The sequence below is a fragment of the Aquila chrysaetos genome, chromosome 4, assembly GCF_900496995.4.
Source record: "Aquila chrysaetos chrysaetos chromosome 4, bAquChr1.4, whole genome shotgun sequence".
In the NCBI taxonomy this organism is placed as follows: domain Eukaryota; kingdom Metazoa; phylum Chordata; class Aves; order Accipitriformes; family Accipitridae; genus Aquila; species Aquila chrysaetos.
Window position 1 is genome coordinate 34,685,574 of NC_044007.1, and position 15,902 is coordinate 34,701,475.

Here is a 15,902-nt window from a genome sequence, read left to right on the forward strand (position 1 = left end):
AATGACCAGAAGATTTATCCATAAAACTTCAAATGCAATTAAGGGAAGTTGTATGCCTAAATGGCCTTTATAGCTTTTAGAACATCAGACTATGTCTACTGCTTGGTCCTACACTTGCAATGTTTAGGTCAGGAAAAAAACCCTAAATTTTGGGTGGCTGTTATTTTTTTCTTCTTGAGGCACAACAAACAATTCAAAAATAAAGGCTGTCAAAGGTACGCTTACTATGTAAATTAATTTTATTCAAAACAGATTAAAAAAGCTAACAAAGCTTGCCTAACTACATGAGGTAGTACATGTAGCAAAACAGAAGGCAGAATATAGCATTCTGAAATATGAAGAATACGAATAAGTTTACAAGTTGGAAGGAAATAAATTCAACAACAGAAACAAAGTATACCAAAAATAAAGTTTAACAGCTTTTCAGTCTCAAAGCACCAATACACTTTTCATAGAAAGAAACAGTTATCACCACTACATGTTCTTCATATACCATAATATGGTAAAATTAATGCACAAGGCTGTTCACCATAAATGAATTTTTAAAAATGGTGAAGCAACAAATGACATAATTGTCACTGGGCTCCGTACCACTATACTTCCTGGCCTGCAGGAGTATTTGCCAGGTCATGAGGAGCAAGGTGAGCCTTTGTAACCATTTTCTTTAAGTTTTTTTTAACATTTACCCTCATATTAATGTATAGTATACAGATATCACATACAGCTTAAGGCCTCAAGCTTGAAAATTTTTATGTATGTGTATAATTCTACGTTTTTTCTGAAACCCAATTTACGTAAATTGAAGGAGTCACATGGCAAAAACAAAGCATGTGTATGTGCAGAACTGCATTGCAGAACTGATGGCTTATTCCTTAATTTCAGCTTACTCTACTTCTCAATATGAAAATTTCCTCAGATCCTTCAAGGTTATATACGTCTCTCTCTCACTCACCCATCCCAAGATCACTGAATATTTGTGAAGGACTGGGCCATAATGAATTGTTTATTCAAACTAAAGAGCTTAGCAGCATCCAATAAACATTTTATTAACATACTGAAGAAATAATAAACACGAATGGCCCAGTCTCTTAAAGATATTTCTTTAGAGGAAAACATGCTAATACGACCCAGGACTTCCCTATATTTTATATTTTCCACTTTATTTCAAAACAGGTATTTGTGCTTGTTATGATTAGTGTGAAATTGAAAACAGTCTAGCTCTTCATTTATGCTTGCATGGCTAATGCTACTGTAAATCATCAAAAAGTTATATATATTTTTATTTTACTTTAAGGCATGATTTATTATATTGAATTATTGGGATGGCTTCTTTTATGTACATTGGAAATAAAAACTCAGGCCTCCCCATGGTATAGTTTTAAGGTTACTGTTAGTGGCATATATAAAGCACCATACAACAATATATTCAGATGAAGAAAACAAAGAACATTTATGAGCTTTGAATTAACTGTATAGGAGTAACTGCTAAGAAAATATAGCAATATTTAACACAGGATTCAAAATATTGTTATATATCATTATAGATTTTCAACTGAATTTTTCTCCCATGTTTACTTTTACAGATTTTTTCATTAAGATATATATGTAATTTAAACTTTTTGGTGGAAAGCAGTATACATCTTCTGTACAATAATGTTACAGCTTTATACAAATTTTAGGAATTATAAGAAATGGCCTTTATTATTCTCTTCCAAGTGCTCTGGTTTCAGTTGCCTATTTTACATTTTACTTGCTAGACTTAAACAACAGCAAATACTCTGAATGCCTTGCTTCCTGGAGGGTTCTGTAAACTGAAACATAAAAACATTCCTGATGTTATTTTTAAGACTGCAACACTCCAATGACAACTTTTTTGAATTGTTAATTACAACTCTAGGATCTTGCAGCTCTTCTTGTGACTACTCATAACTTTAGCTAAGATTTTTTTTTTTAAACTGTTACAAATAAAAATTACATGAATTTCAGATTAATTTTTCTTCCAAGCAGCTTATTAGGAACAAATTATAACATAAAAAAATTCAAGTAATCCTTTGTGATGAGGGATTCTAGTTTAAAGAATAAAGCTCTATTGAAGCAAAATATTAAAAAAATGTTTTAGGAAAAAGAGAAAGCATGCATCTTATGCTAACTATTCCAATAACTATATTCAGAAATAACTTGCAGAACTAGATCACTTGTTTGTTAGTTGCTTATAGGCTGAAGAATAGTTTTCAAAAGAGAATTAATATTTTACAAAAACAAAGGAAATGCCTTCTGAATGGATAAAAATCTGGCTTCAAAAGAAATGAAACAAAAATATCCAACTGCAATGAAATTTTGTTAGAATAAATATTTTTGTCCTATAAAATGAACCAGCAAGTCATATTTAATGGTCCCATTGTCTTCTCCTTTGCAAACCCTGTCTGAGGCATATATGGGAAGGAAAGGGAAATGGAGGTGAAAGTAAGGAAGGGCACAATGAAACAGGTTGCCTGCAAACTGCATTACAATCCATCATCTTCTGCTTCACAGAAAATTTGCATGGGACTGTTTTCCAAACCGCTGACCTTCTAAACTTTACCAAGACGGTAAAGTACAAATAATGATTAAATTTGCAACACTTTTCCTGGCTACATCTATACTCAATGAGATTTATATGGAGAACAAAAGTGTCAGTAAGGAAGCACTCTTTCTGAGGGAACGGGATGGTCATGGGGAAAGGCCAAAGAATATGTAAATTCAGTCATCCACTAAGCAAAGGAAATCTGTATTTTACAAGTTTCCAGGTTTGTTGAAAGGTTTGAGTGAAAGAGGCAAGACATCCCCCCACCCCCAATTAAAAATAAGAAAAAAATGCTCTATCTTTTCCTACTTCCAAGTTCTCTACAGAAACTTTCGGAGTTTTTTTCCCCCACAAATTTCTTGGAAAGCCTATAGTTTTAGAGATAACAATCATTCTTAGCTTTACAAGGACTAAAAGACTGGTACAAGATTTTTTTTTTAGGGTAAGTTCCCTTTCTTCCTTTAGAACCTGGAGAACTGTTTCAGGGATTAAATTTAATCTGCAAAATGCAGCCATGCATTATCATCACAGAACACATGAATACACTGAATACAACTCAATGAACTTTCACAGCATCTCCATGTCTTTCAGAATATCACTGTCAAAAACAGTCAAAGCATTGGAAAAAAAAAATTAAAAATATGTTTTAATGAGTGTGAATTTTAATGTTTGTGAATATTATTTATGATCCAGGCTCACTGCTTCAATACCATGTAAATTAGTAATGAACATTTCATCACGAACCAATGAACCTGCATCAGCTACTAGTACTCATCTATTGCAGATCCTCTAGCTTGGACAGAATAAATCACTAATGTTAATTTTAAAAAAATCCCAAAGAAAGCAAAGGCAATTTTCTTATCAAATATTGTGTTAGTTGCAACAGAACCAGCAAAGTAAAGAGGGTTATTTTATTTCATAAGCAGCTTTCTAGAGCAATGATTTATGAGCTTAGAGGAGGCAGGCACCTCTGGTACCACAGCTTCTCCAAAGTCACCACAGCTGTTACACAAGCTTTGTAAATCACCCATGTTAGCCTATTTGTTTGGTTTCTAGCACTGCCCCAGGTACAAACAGACACAATGCAAGACTTTGTAAATCTTATGGAGGTGAGGGGTAAAGTGTAATCTTTGAAACTGGGCTCTGTACCTTTCTGAATATATCCCATTTTGAAAGGAAGCAATGTACACCTTTCTTTTGTCTACTGGCATAACATCAACATAACCACCCTGGTTGCGGACTACACCAGCATGTACTGCTGCCCGGCAGATACTGGATATCTAAGAAAGAATGAGGAGAAGATTAGTTTTCATTCATCCTTTTATTTCAAAATTGTTTAGAAGAAAACTAATAAAGACATTTAAACCAAGTTCTAGGAAACATAAAATAATTATATATTTATTGCATGACTGATTTTATTAATCTTACAATATTTAGATCTGTTTTGTAGGAATTAGGCCAGTTTATAGGAATACAGACACTGCCTCTTCAAAGATCTCCTGCAGCATGACCCCAAAATCATTTATTTCAGGTAATTTCAGTTCAACGATCAGGAATATGTCTGAATTCTTGAGCTTTTCAAAATGAAAGGCTTTATCAGCCTTCCCTTCAACAGCAGAGAGGCAGTAAAACCCAAACCTTAGTCAATTATTATAGATCAGGAGATTCAGTTTTACCTCCAGCCAGAGCCAAACAGGGGAACTGTATAACAGCAAAGGCACACTGCAGTCATATGTTTCTCAGAGGATGTCCTACCCCAAAGTTGAGGCATAGACTGCAATAATTCCATCTCTAGGTGCAAAACCTCAAACATCAGTGAAATGATCTATATTCAAAGGGAACATCACAATTTCCTATCCAGGCATGGACAAACACTAAAATCTAATTAGATTAAAGGCATAATATGAGCATCAAACAGAAGACAGAGGTCTAAAATAATTCCTTAGCTATGACAGTTGATTAATGGCAGACTAATGGCTTTAGCTCCTCAATTCTAAGGAGCTAAATAGAGTCAGGAGGTGAGAACTCTCCAGTTGCTTCAAAAGAAGAATTTTTAAATCAGGGTCTAATTCCATAGACATTATGCAGGCAAAATTATGCAGCACTGTTGGGCCCCAGGCCTTGAGAACAAAAACCCAGGTTGATGCAAACACAGACCCACCAACAGAGCAGGAAGAGTTGGTATGCGAACTATTACGGGAGCCTGATACCTACAAATCAATGGGCCCTGACAATATCCACCCAACAGTGTTGAGAGCTGGCTGATGTCATTGCGAGGCCACTCTCCATAATGTTTGAGACATCGTGGAGATCAGGTGACGTCTCAGAAGACCGGAAGAAGGCTAATGTTACCCCCACCTACAAGAAGGGCTTAAAAGAGGATCCAGAAAATTATAGACCCATCAGTCTTACTTCAGTCCCTGGGAAAGTTACGGAACGAGTCCTCCTGAGGGATATCACAAGTCAAATGAAGCATGTGATTGGGAAAAAACAGCACAGATTCACCAAGGGCAAATCATGCTTGACAAACCTGATCACCTTCTACGACAAAGTAACCTGCTCAACTGATGTGGGGTGAGCAGTGGATATTGTCTACCTGGATTTCTCCAAGGCTTTCAGTATGGTTTCCCACAGCCTCCTCCTAGAGAAACTGATTCTTTATGGTCTAGACAAGTGCTCTGTGCGGTGGGCGGGGAACTGGCTGACAGGCAGCACCAGAGCGTGGTGGTAAATAGCTCCTTTTCAAACTGGCAACCTGTCACAAGTGTGGTCCCCCAGGGATTGATATTGGGCCCAATGGTGTTTCATACCTTCATAAGTGATCTGTATGATGGGATCAAGTGTACCCTGATGAAGTTTGCCGATGATACCAAACTGAGTGGGGAAGTGGACACTTTGGAAGGGAGAGCCACCCTGCAGGAAGACCTGGATAGGCTGGAAGAGTGGGCTAACAAGAACCTTATGAAGTTCAGCAAGGACAAGTTTAAGGTCTCACACCTGGGAAAACATAATCCAGGAGTGCAGCACAGGCTGGGATCTCTCCGGCTGGGGAGCAGCTCTGTGGAAAGGGACATGGGGGTCCTGATGGACCACAAGCTCAATATGAGTGAACAGTGTGCTGCTGTGGCAAAGCAAGCCAGCAGGATGCTGGGTTGCATCAACAAGGGCATCACCAGGAGAGACAAAGAAGTCATTATCCCACTCTACTCAGTGCTTGTCAGGCCACACCTGGAATATTGTGTTCAGTGGTGGTCCCTGCTATACAAAAAAGATGTGGACAGGCTGGAGAGGGTCCAGAAAAGGGCCACAAAGATGATCAAAGGACTGGGAAGCCTGCCATATGCAGAAAAGCTGAGAGAACTGGGTTTGTTCAGCCTCGAGAAAAGAAGGCTTAGGGGAGACCTTATCACCATGTTCCAGTATTTAAAGGGTGGCTACAAAGAAGATGGAGACGCCATTTTTACAAGGAGTCACATGGAAAAGACAAGGGGTAATGGGTAGAAGCCAATGCTGGGGAGATTCCGACTGGACACAAGAGGAATAATTTTTCACAATGAGAACAATCGGCCATTGGAATAATCTCCCCAGGGAAGTGGTGGATTCCCCAACATTTGACACTTAAGATTCAGGTGGGCAGGGTGCTGGGTCCTCTTGTCTAGACCGTGCTTTTGCCAGGAAAGCTTGGACCAGATGATCCTTGAGGTCCCTTCCAACCTGGCATTCTATGATTCTATGAAAATTCTCTGTGAAGTTAACAGCAGCTTCATGTGAGTGAAACCTACATTCTCTGGTCACTAATTTCTCTCATGAACCTACATAGCATAAATATTATCCACGGAAGAATTGCTCAGTGACAATCTTGATAATGTTCATTTAAATAATTGATTTAAATTTGCAGTCCTCTACTACTCTTTCAGCATTTTAAAAATTAATCACCAGAAGAATGAAACTTTTTAGATACTCCAGAATGTAGGTCTCAATCTTCAATACACACCACAGCAAAGTGTAGTTCCAGCTACGGTGAATCTCCACTTAAAGCCAAGTTGTTTAGTGGAAAAAGTCCACTGCAATAGGTCTTTCCACAACCAACCTAAGAAACTTAGCCAATATAAATATCAATAGCTGGTCACACAGGCCACTATTTAAACAAGAATTGCATTTCTTCCAGTTATAATTGGAATAATTTGTATCTGTTACCATAGCTATTTTGTAATCTCAAGGCTATATAAAATCAGTAATTTAAAATAGCAATGATTTTCCCACTCTTATTCCAAGCACAGAACTTGCCAGTTTCACTGTTATATAGTTTGTCTTTTAACGTTACAATATTTCTAGGAGTAAAGATTTTAAATTGTTTATGCAAAGAATCTTTTGCAAAGACACTTTAGAGTTTTTCTTTTCACACTGCTGGCTGCAGTTTTTGAACGTGCCAGAAGGGATGCCATTTATGCTCCTCTACTTTTTCCTTCCCCTCCCAGGGCTGCAATACTTTTGTTATATCCTGAACACCAGTAGTTACCTAATTTTTAGGATTATAGTATCCTTTATGTACTCATACTGTGGAAGTAACTAAGGATCAGACTGATCATGTGCAATTTCAAATATACAGGGGGAAAAATGGCCTCCTCAGTACAGGATTACAGTCTAAAGAAACAAAAGACAAGGTTTACAGGGAATTAACTACAGTGAAGAACTAGAAGAACACTATTAATTACTAGTACTATAATACAGTAGCAACTTTGTTTTCAGTTTACAGCGGAGATATAAAAAAAGCTAGAGGTACAGTTGGGGAAAAGACAGATCAAAGATTGTCACCTCTGTAATAATAACTGAAAGGCTACACTTTGTGTACGTCATTAGACAGGTAGGTACCTTCATAATTACATTTGAGGGTAGCTAAGATACTGGCTGTTCCAATGTTATTTGGAAGTTTCTAGTCAAGTAAAAAAGAAAGGAAAATTCAAGAGATGGAGATTTTGACAGAAGAGGCTGACCACTTGTTGGAAACTATTTCCAGTAAAGGATGGGGTCATTGTTAGGGTTGACAAAGCAGTTGGTTACTGGATCAATGAAGTACAGCTAGGCTAATACACAACATTTTAAAGCTGAAGGCAAGGCACTTATATGGGATATGTGAAAAAGGAGAGGTCAGAAGAATGGGGCTGATGAGGCCAACTCAGAGGCCATTTTCAGATGAAAAATAAACCGATATTCTGATGCTGCTTTCCAGATGAGACTAGAGAACAAATGTGCATAGTTTTTGAATATATGAACAATTAAATGAGTATAAATTCATAATTATGAACTAGCTTGTAAGAATAGACATGAATAAATGCATATGGTTTTATCAATATGTACAAAATATAATTTTTTTGAGAAAGTCTTATCTGCTTTGAGCTTTCAAAAATGTTTCACTAGCTTGGCAATCTTCATCTAAATGGAATCAGATTTCAGTTCTGATGCCATAATATTTCCTATACTTAATAATATTATGTCATCCTCATCACACTTCCTTGAATTGTTAAGGTGAACCTCCTGTTAATTTAAGCAGAACAGGATTTCACGCTTAGGTCTATCATAAATTTCAGCATATAATTGATATTTTACATTAGCAGCCTTATGCCAGGTTCTGGAAGTCTTCATCAGAGATTTGGGGTTGTTTCTTTAATTTTGATGAACTGACTCCAAAGGATATATAAGGCAGCATTTTTAAGTTAACATAAACATTTCATACAGCATTATATGACCATGCTTTATTGCTGTGCTGTGAACCCTCTGAAATTTGTTAGTATTTAACAGGTCATAGAATCTGAATACCAAGCTGCTTAATTATTTTCCTTCTTCAGCTACTCAGCAAAATACCAAATATCTACCACAGCATAGCAGTACTCTGCAAAGGCATTTTAACCACATTGATCTCTCCCTCACCATCACAGGACTACAGAACTATTCAATAGCTTTTTGACATCATATTGTTTATATTTTATCACAGCAGAGAATCATGAATACTTTTGCACAAGTATTAGGGAAATATTTCCATATATGGTTACTGAACCAAAACTTAATATGGCCAAAGTCCTCAGATGGTATGAAATTACACAACTCCATCAAATTCTTTAGATAAAAGACCTTTGTTGATCTCTAGCCCCCAAAAGGAGGCTCAATTTTTTGTAGAATTGCTCAGTCAACACCCATAATGTAGTCACTACTGGTAAGAGATTGTCTTTGGGAAAATGTTGCCTACTGTGAAAACAACAGGATAAATATAAACCTTAATCTCTTTAGAAATTCTTACAAGGCAACTGGAATGTGGTTAAGAACTTCTACCATATACACATCTTAGGTGTGTCCATTAAAATAAAATTTTACCAAAAAAATCTGCAAGTGAAAGAATTTTCAACTGAACTATTGTAGCCTCTCCTTCTCTCTATGAAAATGTTTGTTATTTTGGTACCTTGATAATCCAGGGACTAACAGCAACAACAAAGGACAATCTCTGTACAGGCAGGTGCTGCAAGATAGTCTCCAACAGACTTCAGACAATCACATTGGGCCTGACATGATTCAGTTCTTGGGAAGGTTTTTATTTTATTTCATAAATGAGGTCATATTGAAAAGTGCTTTAAAAATACAGATATTGTTAAAATGCTTGTCAACATGACACGATTCTGAAATTATAGAAATAAGACTCAAAAAGTTTTAGACAAAATGGATTAACCAAAGTTAAAAGGTGGAACCACCTCTTCAGCACAAGATAGGAGGAAACTTTCTTTTTTTCCTGGTCTCCCAACAAGACAAAGCATTGCCATATGGAAACTCTTAGTGGGGCCAGCAGGGACACAAAGCACAAAGGTGGCAATGTGTTTTGGCCATAGGAAGAATGAGTAATTTGTACTTCTTTCTGCTGAGAATGACAGGTACTACAGTTCTTATTCATACCATAATAGCTCTATTCAGAAAAGACAGTAATTGTACCATAAGCTCAGAATAAGAGATACTTTACCTCTTGCAATCTACCTCCAGACAAGTGAAACAAAAGGAGATCAACTAAAAAATAGAAGGTAGAGAGCATAGATGGATGGGTATTATGTGAAAACTCCCCACAAACATAAGTTTATAGATGCTGGCTATATGAACCATGGCTGTGATTTATCTGCCACAGATAAAGAAACAATAGCTAGCAGACTGGAAGAATGGAGGAAGAAATAATGGGGGGTTTGTTTCAATCAAGTTAGGGACAGTCATTGCAATATCAAAGGAAAAAAAGAATGGGAGGAAAAAAGGCTAAAAACTCTGTGGGGCACTACTGATAAACCAGAGAACAACTCTTCTCAGGAACAGGGAGGAAAAGAAGTCACTGCAAAATATGAAATTACTTTAAGAACACATGTCTGATCAGACCAAAGCCAGAAAAGGAAAGGTTTAACTAGATTATTCTCATGAATACTACAAAAATGGTTTTGTAAACATAACTTTTTGCATTAGTCACATCAATTAATGTTATTTGCTTTTTTTTCTTAATATCTCTGAAAAATATTCTTCCTTTACTGAATGCAAGTGCTCTAAGCAGTAGTGCAAATAAATAGTCATGTGCATATATGCATACCTCCATATACATATATATGCACTTTTGAAACAAAAGAATTTGCAGGAATGTCACAGAAACCCTATCTGTTTTGTGGAATCAGCCAAGTAGATCATGGACTGCAATTTCAAATACATTTGCTATGACAATTGGGCAAATAAATTCTCTTTATCAATGAACAAATCTGTGAATACATGAAAAACTGCAAAAGAAGACACACTTATTAAATAGATCATTCTCTATAAATACTTTACCTGAAACTAGTTAAGTAATATAATGCACAAAATACTCAATCATATTATTTAGTGAAAATTTCAATAAAAAGTATCTGAGTTTTAAAATAATTTAAATGTTAGCAACAAAGGAACATTGTAGAAAATCATATAATGCTGATACCACTGATGGGAATATCTGTACAAATATAGGTAGGACACATCTGTCTACACCTGAGCTAGATGCCCTAGGACCCTTCTGTAGGAAATGGAGAGGAATAGACATCTCTATTAGGCAATTAATCTCATACTGAGGTAGACACTCAGAAAAGGTCAAATGAATTCTGCTCTGCAGATGCCTATTTATCTCCTTTACCACTATACTGTATGTACTGCAAACTACTATAAACATAACCTAGAATAGCACCTTCAGTGTAGATATCTACCCTGACAGCATCTGAAGTTGATAAGACTCCCATCCCTGGTTTCTTACCTGTATGTATGTCCTTTTTTTCCTAAAAGCAGTATGGCTGCACACATTTCTATACAATGGAGATGAATAATGAGATAGTACATCTAAAATAATTTTAAAGCATAACTCTATAATACTAATTAAAGTCATCTGGGACTTCTCCAACCAAAGCAAATATACATATTCTGAGATGTCCTCCTGTGTAAGTTAAACAGAAATGGGTCTTCTTTCTCCTACAACAAAGTATTTTCTAACTCACTGGGAAACTTTGGCTGTAGCCTTTGATTGCAACCACAGAACTGAAAGAAAATCTTCTTCCACACAATGGACTTTCATTGAATCTATTTTCACTGCCCCTCTTACACACATTAAGGACCCAGTTCCACACGCACAAATCAATCATCTTCCTGAACTGGAAGTACTCCTCGCACATGTAACACGACTTACGGACAAGAGTGTTTTCAGGACAAGTTACTCAGGTAATCTAATGGAATGACCAATAAATATTTGCATATTATTTTCACACCTTTCAAAGTGCTGGAAAGTAGTGAAAATCATCATCTGACCCAGCTGGTTGCCATACTATTCCTTATGACAGCTAAAAGACAGTTAAAACATACAGTTTACTGGCAAAAATGTGAACTGCTCTCTCTGCCACTACATCCTGCCTTGTCCATAGAGAGATGACAAAGGAGGGGCATAAAAAAGAACTCTTTTTTCATTCTGTCTTCCCACTTCAGAACTAAACATGATGTAGAAAAGACAGTGGAAAAAAGTTGACTAGGAAACAGAACAACAACCAGAAAAAAATACAGTATTTGTCTGTTAAAATAATGTGACACTGTGAGATACTTTACACAAATATATCAAAATCCTGCTGCAAATATTTAGCTATCTACACAGATAAGAAATATCCAAAATAATGAGACTCTGGACATTTATTTTCAGAATATTTTTTTTTGGTTAGTTTATCTCACAGAAGTTATGGTTGCATCAGGGTCTAAAGAGCAAGGATTTAAATGAGTATACACTGCCAATACTGAACAAATCAGTGGGAATTTTGATAAAAAATTGAAAATATGGGTCCAGAGACTACTGAAGTCTACACTGAGTTTTCAAAAAACTTTCCGTATCTTCAGCAGCTGAGTACTACTAACTTAAATGGGAGCCTCTGAAAAAGAACATTTGAAAAGACTGTGTAAAAAATCAGCATATGGAGGAAAACTGGATATCTACATTATATCTTATTATCTTTACATTATAGCTTTTCATAGGATTTTATATTTCATTATATAATGTAATGTAAATCACTATACTTACATCAGAGTAAATTCGTGTTCCAATTACACGAGCATAGTGTGGATTTGCCTGCATACAGTTGCGAGGACAATACACCCTGAAATATCAAAAATAAACCACACACAGTTAGAAAGAATGGCATGAGAGTATTACTATATCATATTCAACATCAGCATTATTGAGTATAAATCAACATGATGATGCATACATATGGGTCCATACCAATACTAAAAGGCTGTCAGTTTTTGAGGCTTTAACAATACGGGTGAAAACATTGCTCATGTAAGTTGTGGTTCATAATGAAGTGCATGAAAACATACTTCAACAGGTCTGCTCTTCTTCCCTTTGGATAAGCAGATGGTGTTCTTGTTCAACATATGTGAGGCCAGTAGAAAATCCCCTGAGAAGAGAGACTGTTCACTCTTATATTATTATCTGTTTCTACAGAATCCTGTACAAACTGCACAGTTGAATACCTTCTCAGGAGAAGCAGATCAGAATGAGGACCCGCTATGGTGCTGATGACTTGGTGATGCAAGCCAATTTAGCAAATTCGAATGAGGGTGAGCACTTGGCATCTGTGACTAAAATGAAAAACTTTGGAAAGTAATGCGATTCCTAGCTGATTCTAGGAGATCAGAAAGCTACTGAAACAAAGACTGTCTTTATTCAATTGCATTTTGTTAACCTTTGAGAAAAACTCTATGTGATTCATGCCTGCTATAGCTCCAAAATGCACAGGAAAACCATGTGGGAAGCTAACAGTTGTACAGAAGGTGTCGAGCATCTTATTTGGTGTCGTGGTTTAACCCCAGTCAGCAACTAAGCACCACACAGCCACTCACTCACTCCCCTCCACCCAGTGGGATGGGGGAGAGAATTGGAAGGAAAAAGGTAAAACTCATGGGTTGAGATAAGAACAGTTTAATAGAACAGAAAGGAAGAAACTAATACTGATAATAACAACAATAATAAAATGACAACAACAATAAAAGGATTGGAATATACAAAACAAGTGATGCACACACTCATTGGCTGATGCCCAGTCAGTTCCCAAGCAGCGATCCCCCCAGGCCAACTCCCCCCAGTTTATATACTGGGCATGACATCACATGGTATGGAATACCCCTTTGGCCAGTTTGGGTCAGCTGTCCTGGCTGTGTCCCCTCCCAACTCCTTGTGCCCCTCCAGCCTTCTTGCTGGCTGGGCATGAGAAGCTGAAAAATCCTTGACTTTAGACTAAACACTACTTAGCAACCACTGAAAACATCAGTGTGTTATCAACATTCTTCTCATACTGAACCCAAAACATAACACTATACCAGCTACTAGGAAGAAAATTAACTCTATCCCAGCCAAAACCAGGACATTTGGTAATTGCAATATGCTACAAGGAGGAAGTGTCAGTCAGCTCAAGGTCTATTCTGTGTTGTTTTATTTAAAAAATGGGTCATGCACTAATGGCTTTGGAGCCACCCTACATGGGGCAGCCCTGGGCAAGTGTTCTTCTCGGGGATGCTATCCACACTCCAATCAATATTCGGCATGTCACACCACTTGGGCATGCTACAGTCTTACCAGATAGGTAATTCAAACAGGCTGATGCAGCTAGGAAAGAGACTTTTGTCTGAAGGAAGCAAGATGTGAAAGCGGCCTTTTGAAGACCTGCTGATTTATGATTAGGGCATAAGAGGGGAAAAATGAGGTTGTGCAAACAATGCCATAGCTGATTACTGCTTGTAACTTCTGAGACTACATTTTCAGAATTAAGTTAAGAGCATGTGCAGAATCTTGAATGAATCACTGCTGTTGTGAAGTTCCTTAAGTTGATACATCACAATTAATCAGTCATTTTTAGCCTTGTTTTTATTTTTAAATTTTCTTAAAGACAGAACCTATTTTTCTCTTAATGGAGCTAGGTTTAGTTTTTAATAATAAAGAAAAAAAGATAGAAGTATGAGATTGTACCCATCCATTCCTGCATTCCACTCCTTCGCTTAGTTCTCCACATCTTCCAGCTAGAAATCCAGGAGTCATAGCCAAACACCAAACAAGTCCACGGACCCAAGTGCTACATGAAGGGATGTTTTCCTAGCAGTTCTGGCTTTGTACTTGCTTCCTGTATTGGCTGTAGGATTGCTATGAAAGTAATCCTGTGGATATCTCCAGCTTAGCTTGCGGTAAATCATGCTACAGTGTATTTACCTTTGACTCATCTATGGTTTTAAAAACTGTTACTGATTTCCTTCCTCAAAATATTGTGGCACAGGCTCCTTTCAAAGAGTTAAAACATAGGCTTCAAAGAAATGGCACATATATTTAAAGCTGTTAACTGACCTGCAGACCACACCTTATCTTAACCATATACATTTCAAATTTTTTGCAAACATATTTGCTCTCTCTATCCTCCAGAACTCCCAAACAAGTTGATAACTTCTATGATAAATGTCTGTATCATATCCTTTTATTGTATCTGTTTTACAGGCAAATAAACTGAAATAAACTGTATTTTGCCCAAGGTGCATAGATGTAATAGTGGACAATGAAAAATAAAAACACATTTTTCTTCGCAGTCTTTAGTCTAACCAACTACAATTTCACTAAGAATTACCAAGGGACCAAAGAAAGATCTTTATGGGCAAAAGAAAGTAAGAATCTCCTAGTGAAAAAGCCTGTAGATCATCTTTACCTACCTGGCCTTCTACTTTGACCAAAGACTAAAATACCAGTAAAACATTTCTGGCTTCACTTTTACAGCTACTGTTGTCACCTTTATCAATGACAACTGTAGATAATTAGTAACTGACAGAAAATGTAGCAGCACTTTAAATTAATAAAACTCAAAGAATTTTACCTTGGACAGTGTGAGGCTGGTTTTTGAAATGGGCACAGTTGTTCCACTGTTGTTTCACAGGTGACAGCTTGAACTGAAGAAAGTAAACCAGAAACAAATAAATATGTGCTATTTAGAAAAAATGTAACTCAAAGTAGTACTGAGTTTATAAGAAATAAGTGCTAACCTGTTACTTTAGAGACAGTGAAGGAGTTAGCAGACTGGTATTTTCTGAAAAAGAAATAACAGAAATAGTCAGTAAATAATCTCAGTGATTTCTTTCAGCTAGAAGAATTTTTATTAGAGAATCTAGAAATAAACTCAAGACATTGTCCCCAATCAATTTTTACTCACAGCACCCCCTCTCCCCAGTTGTGAATCTATTTATTGCAAAGACAGATTTACTTTGTACTCCCAGTGAATCTGTTTCAAAACCAGGAATGCAGGTTAAACTCCTTCAGTAATTTAATTTGCTAAGAAAATAAGTGTGCTAGGAACCAATTATGCAATCTGTTTGTCCCTCAAAAATCTGTGGTTGCTCAGAAGCATTCATCTACCAGAAGAGATCATTCACTTCCCCCTAAAGGTTCATTCCTACAAACAGCTCCAACACTGAAAAGAGTTTCTCCTGGCAGCCTTTTTGAAAAATTTCATTAAATTTTACTTTTGGATCTTATGTCTATGTTCAATTATCAGCAGTATCACTAAAAACCCAGTATAACACGTAACAGTCTGGTTTTCTCAGTAATTATATGGTACCCAGATGTATCTATTTCCTGTTGTTTATATAAAGTCAGGTATATATATTCTGTTGTTACATTACAATTGATGAACACTTCTATTTTAATCTTCTTTATCTCCTGTTTTTCTCCTCTTTATTCCTCTTTTAACTCATTGGTTATGCCTCTGATTCTAATATTTTTCATCTGTAACAAAGA

General features: G+C 36.6%; 1 protein-coding gene across 3 annotated transcripts in view; it reads right to left on the bottom strand.

Annotated features, from left to right (window-relative positions):
• Nucleotides 1-221: 221 nt before the first annotated feature.
• The window catches only part of CRISPLD1 (cysteine rich secretory protein LCCL domain containing 1), a 45,754-nt gene continuing 30,073 nt past the window's right edge, over nucleotides 222-15,902 (bottom strand). For 2 of the 3 annotated variants that reach the window (XM_030011949.2, XM_030011951.2), the window contains 5 exons: nucleotides 15,152-15,195; nucleotides 14,986-15,058; nucleotides 12,153-12,228; nucleotides 3,713-3,843; nucleotides 222-1,811 (listed from right to left, as the gene is read on the bottom strand). In XM_030011949.2, the coding sequence (XP_029867809.1) occupies nucleotides 1,760-1,811; nucleotides 3,713-3,843; nucleotides 12,153-12,228; nucleotides 14,986-15,058; nucleotides 15,152-15,195 (376 nt within the window). In that variant the 3' untranslated portion in view covers nucleotides 222-1,759. Of the gene's footprint in view, nucleotides 1,812-3,712; nucleotides 3,844-5,974; nucleotides 10,903-12,152; nucleotides 12,229-14,985; nucleotides 15,059-15,151; nucleotides 15,196-15,902 lie in introns of those variants that run through there. The other variant, XM_030011950.1, reaches the window with a different exon arrangement.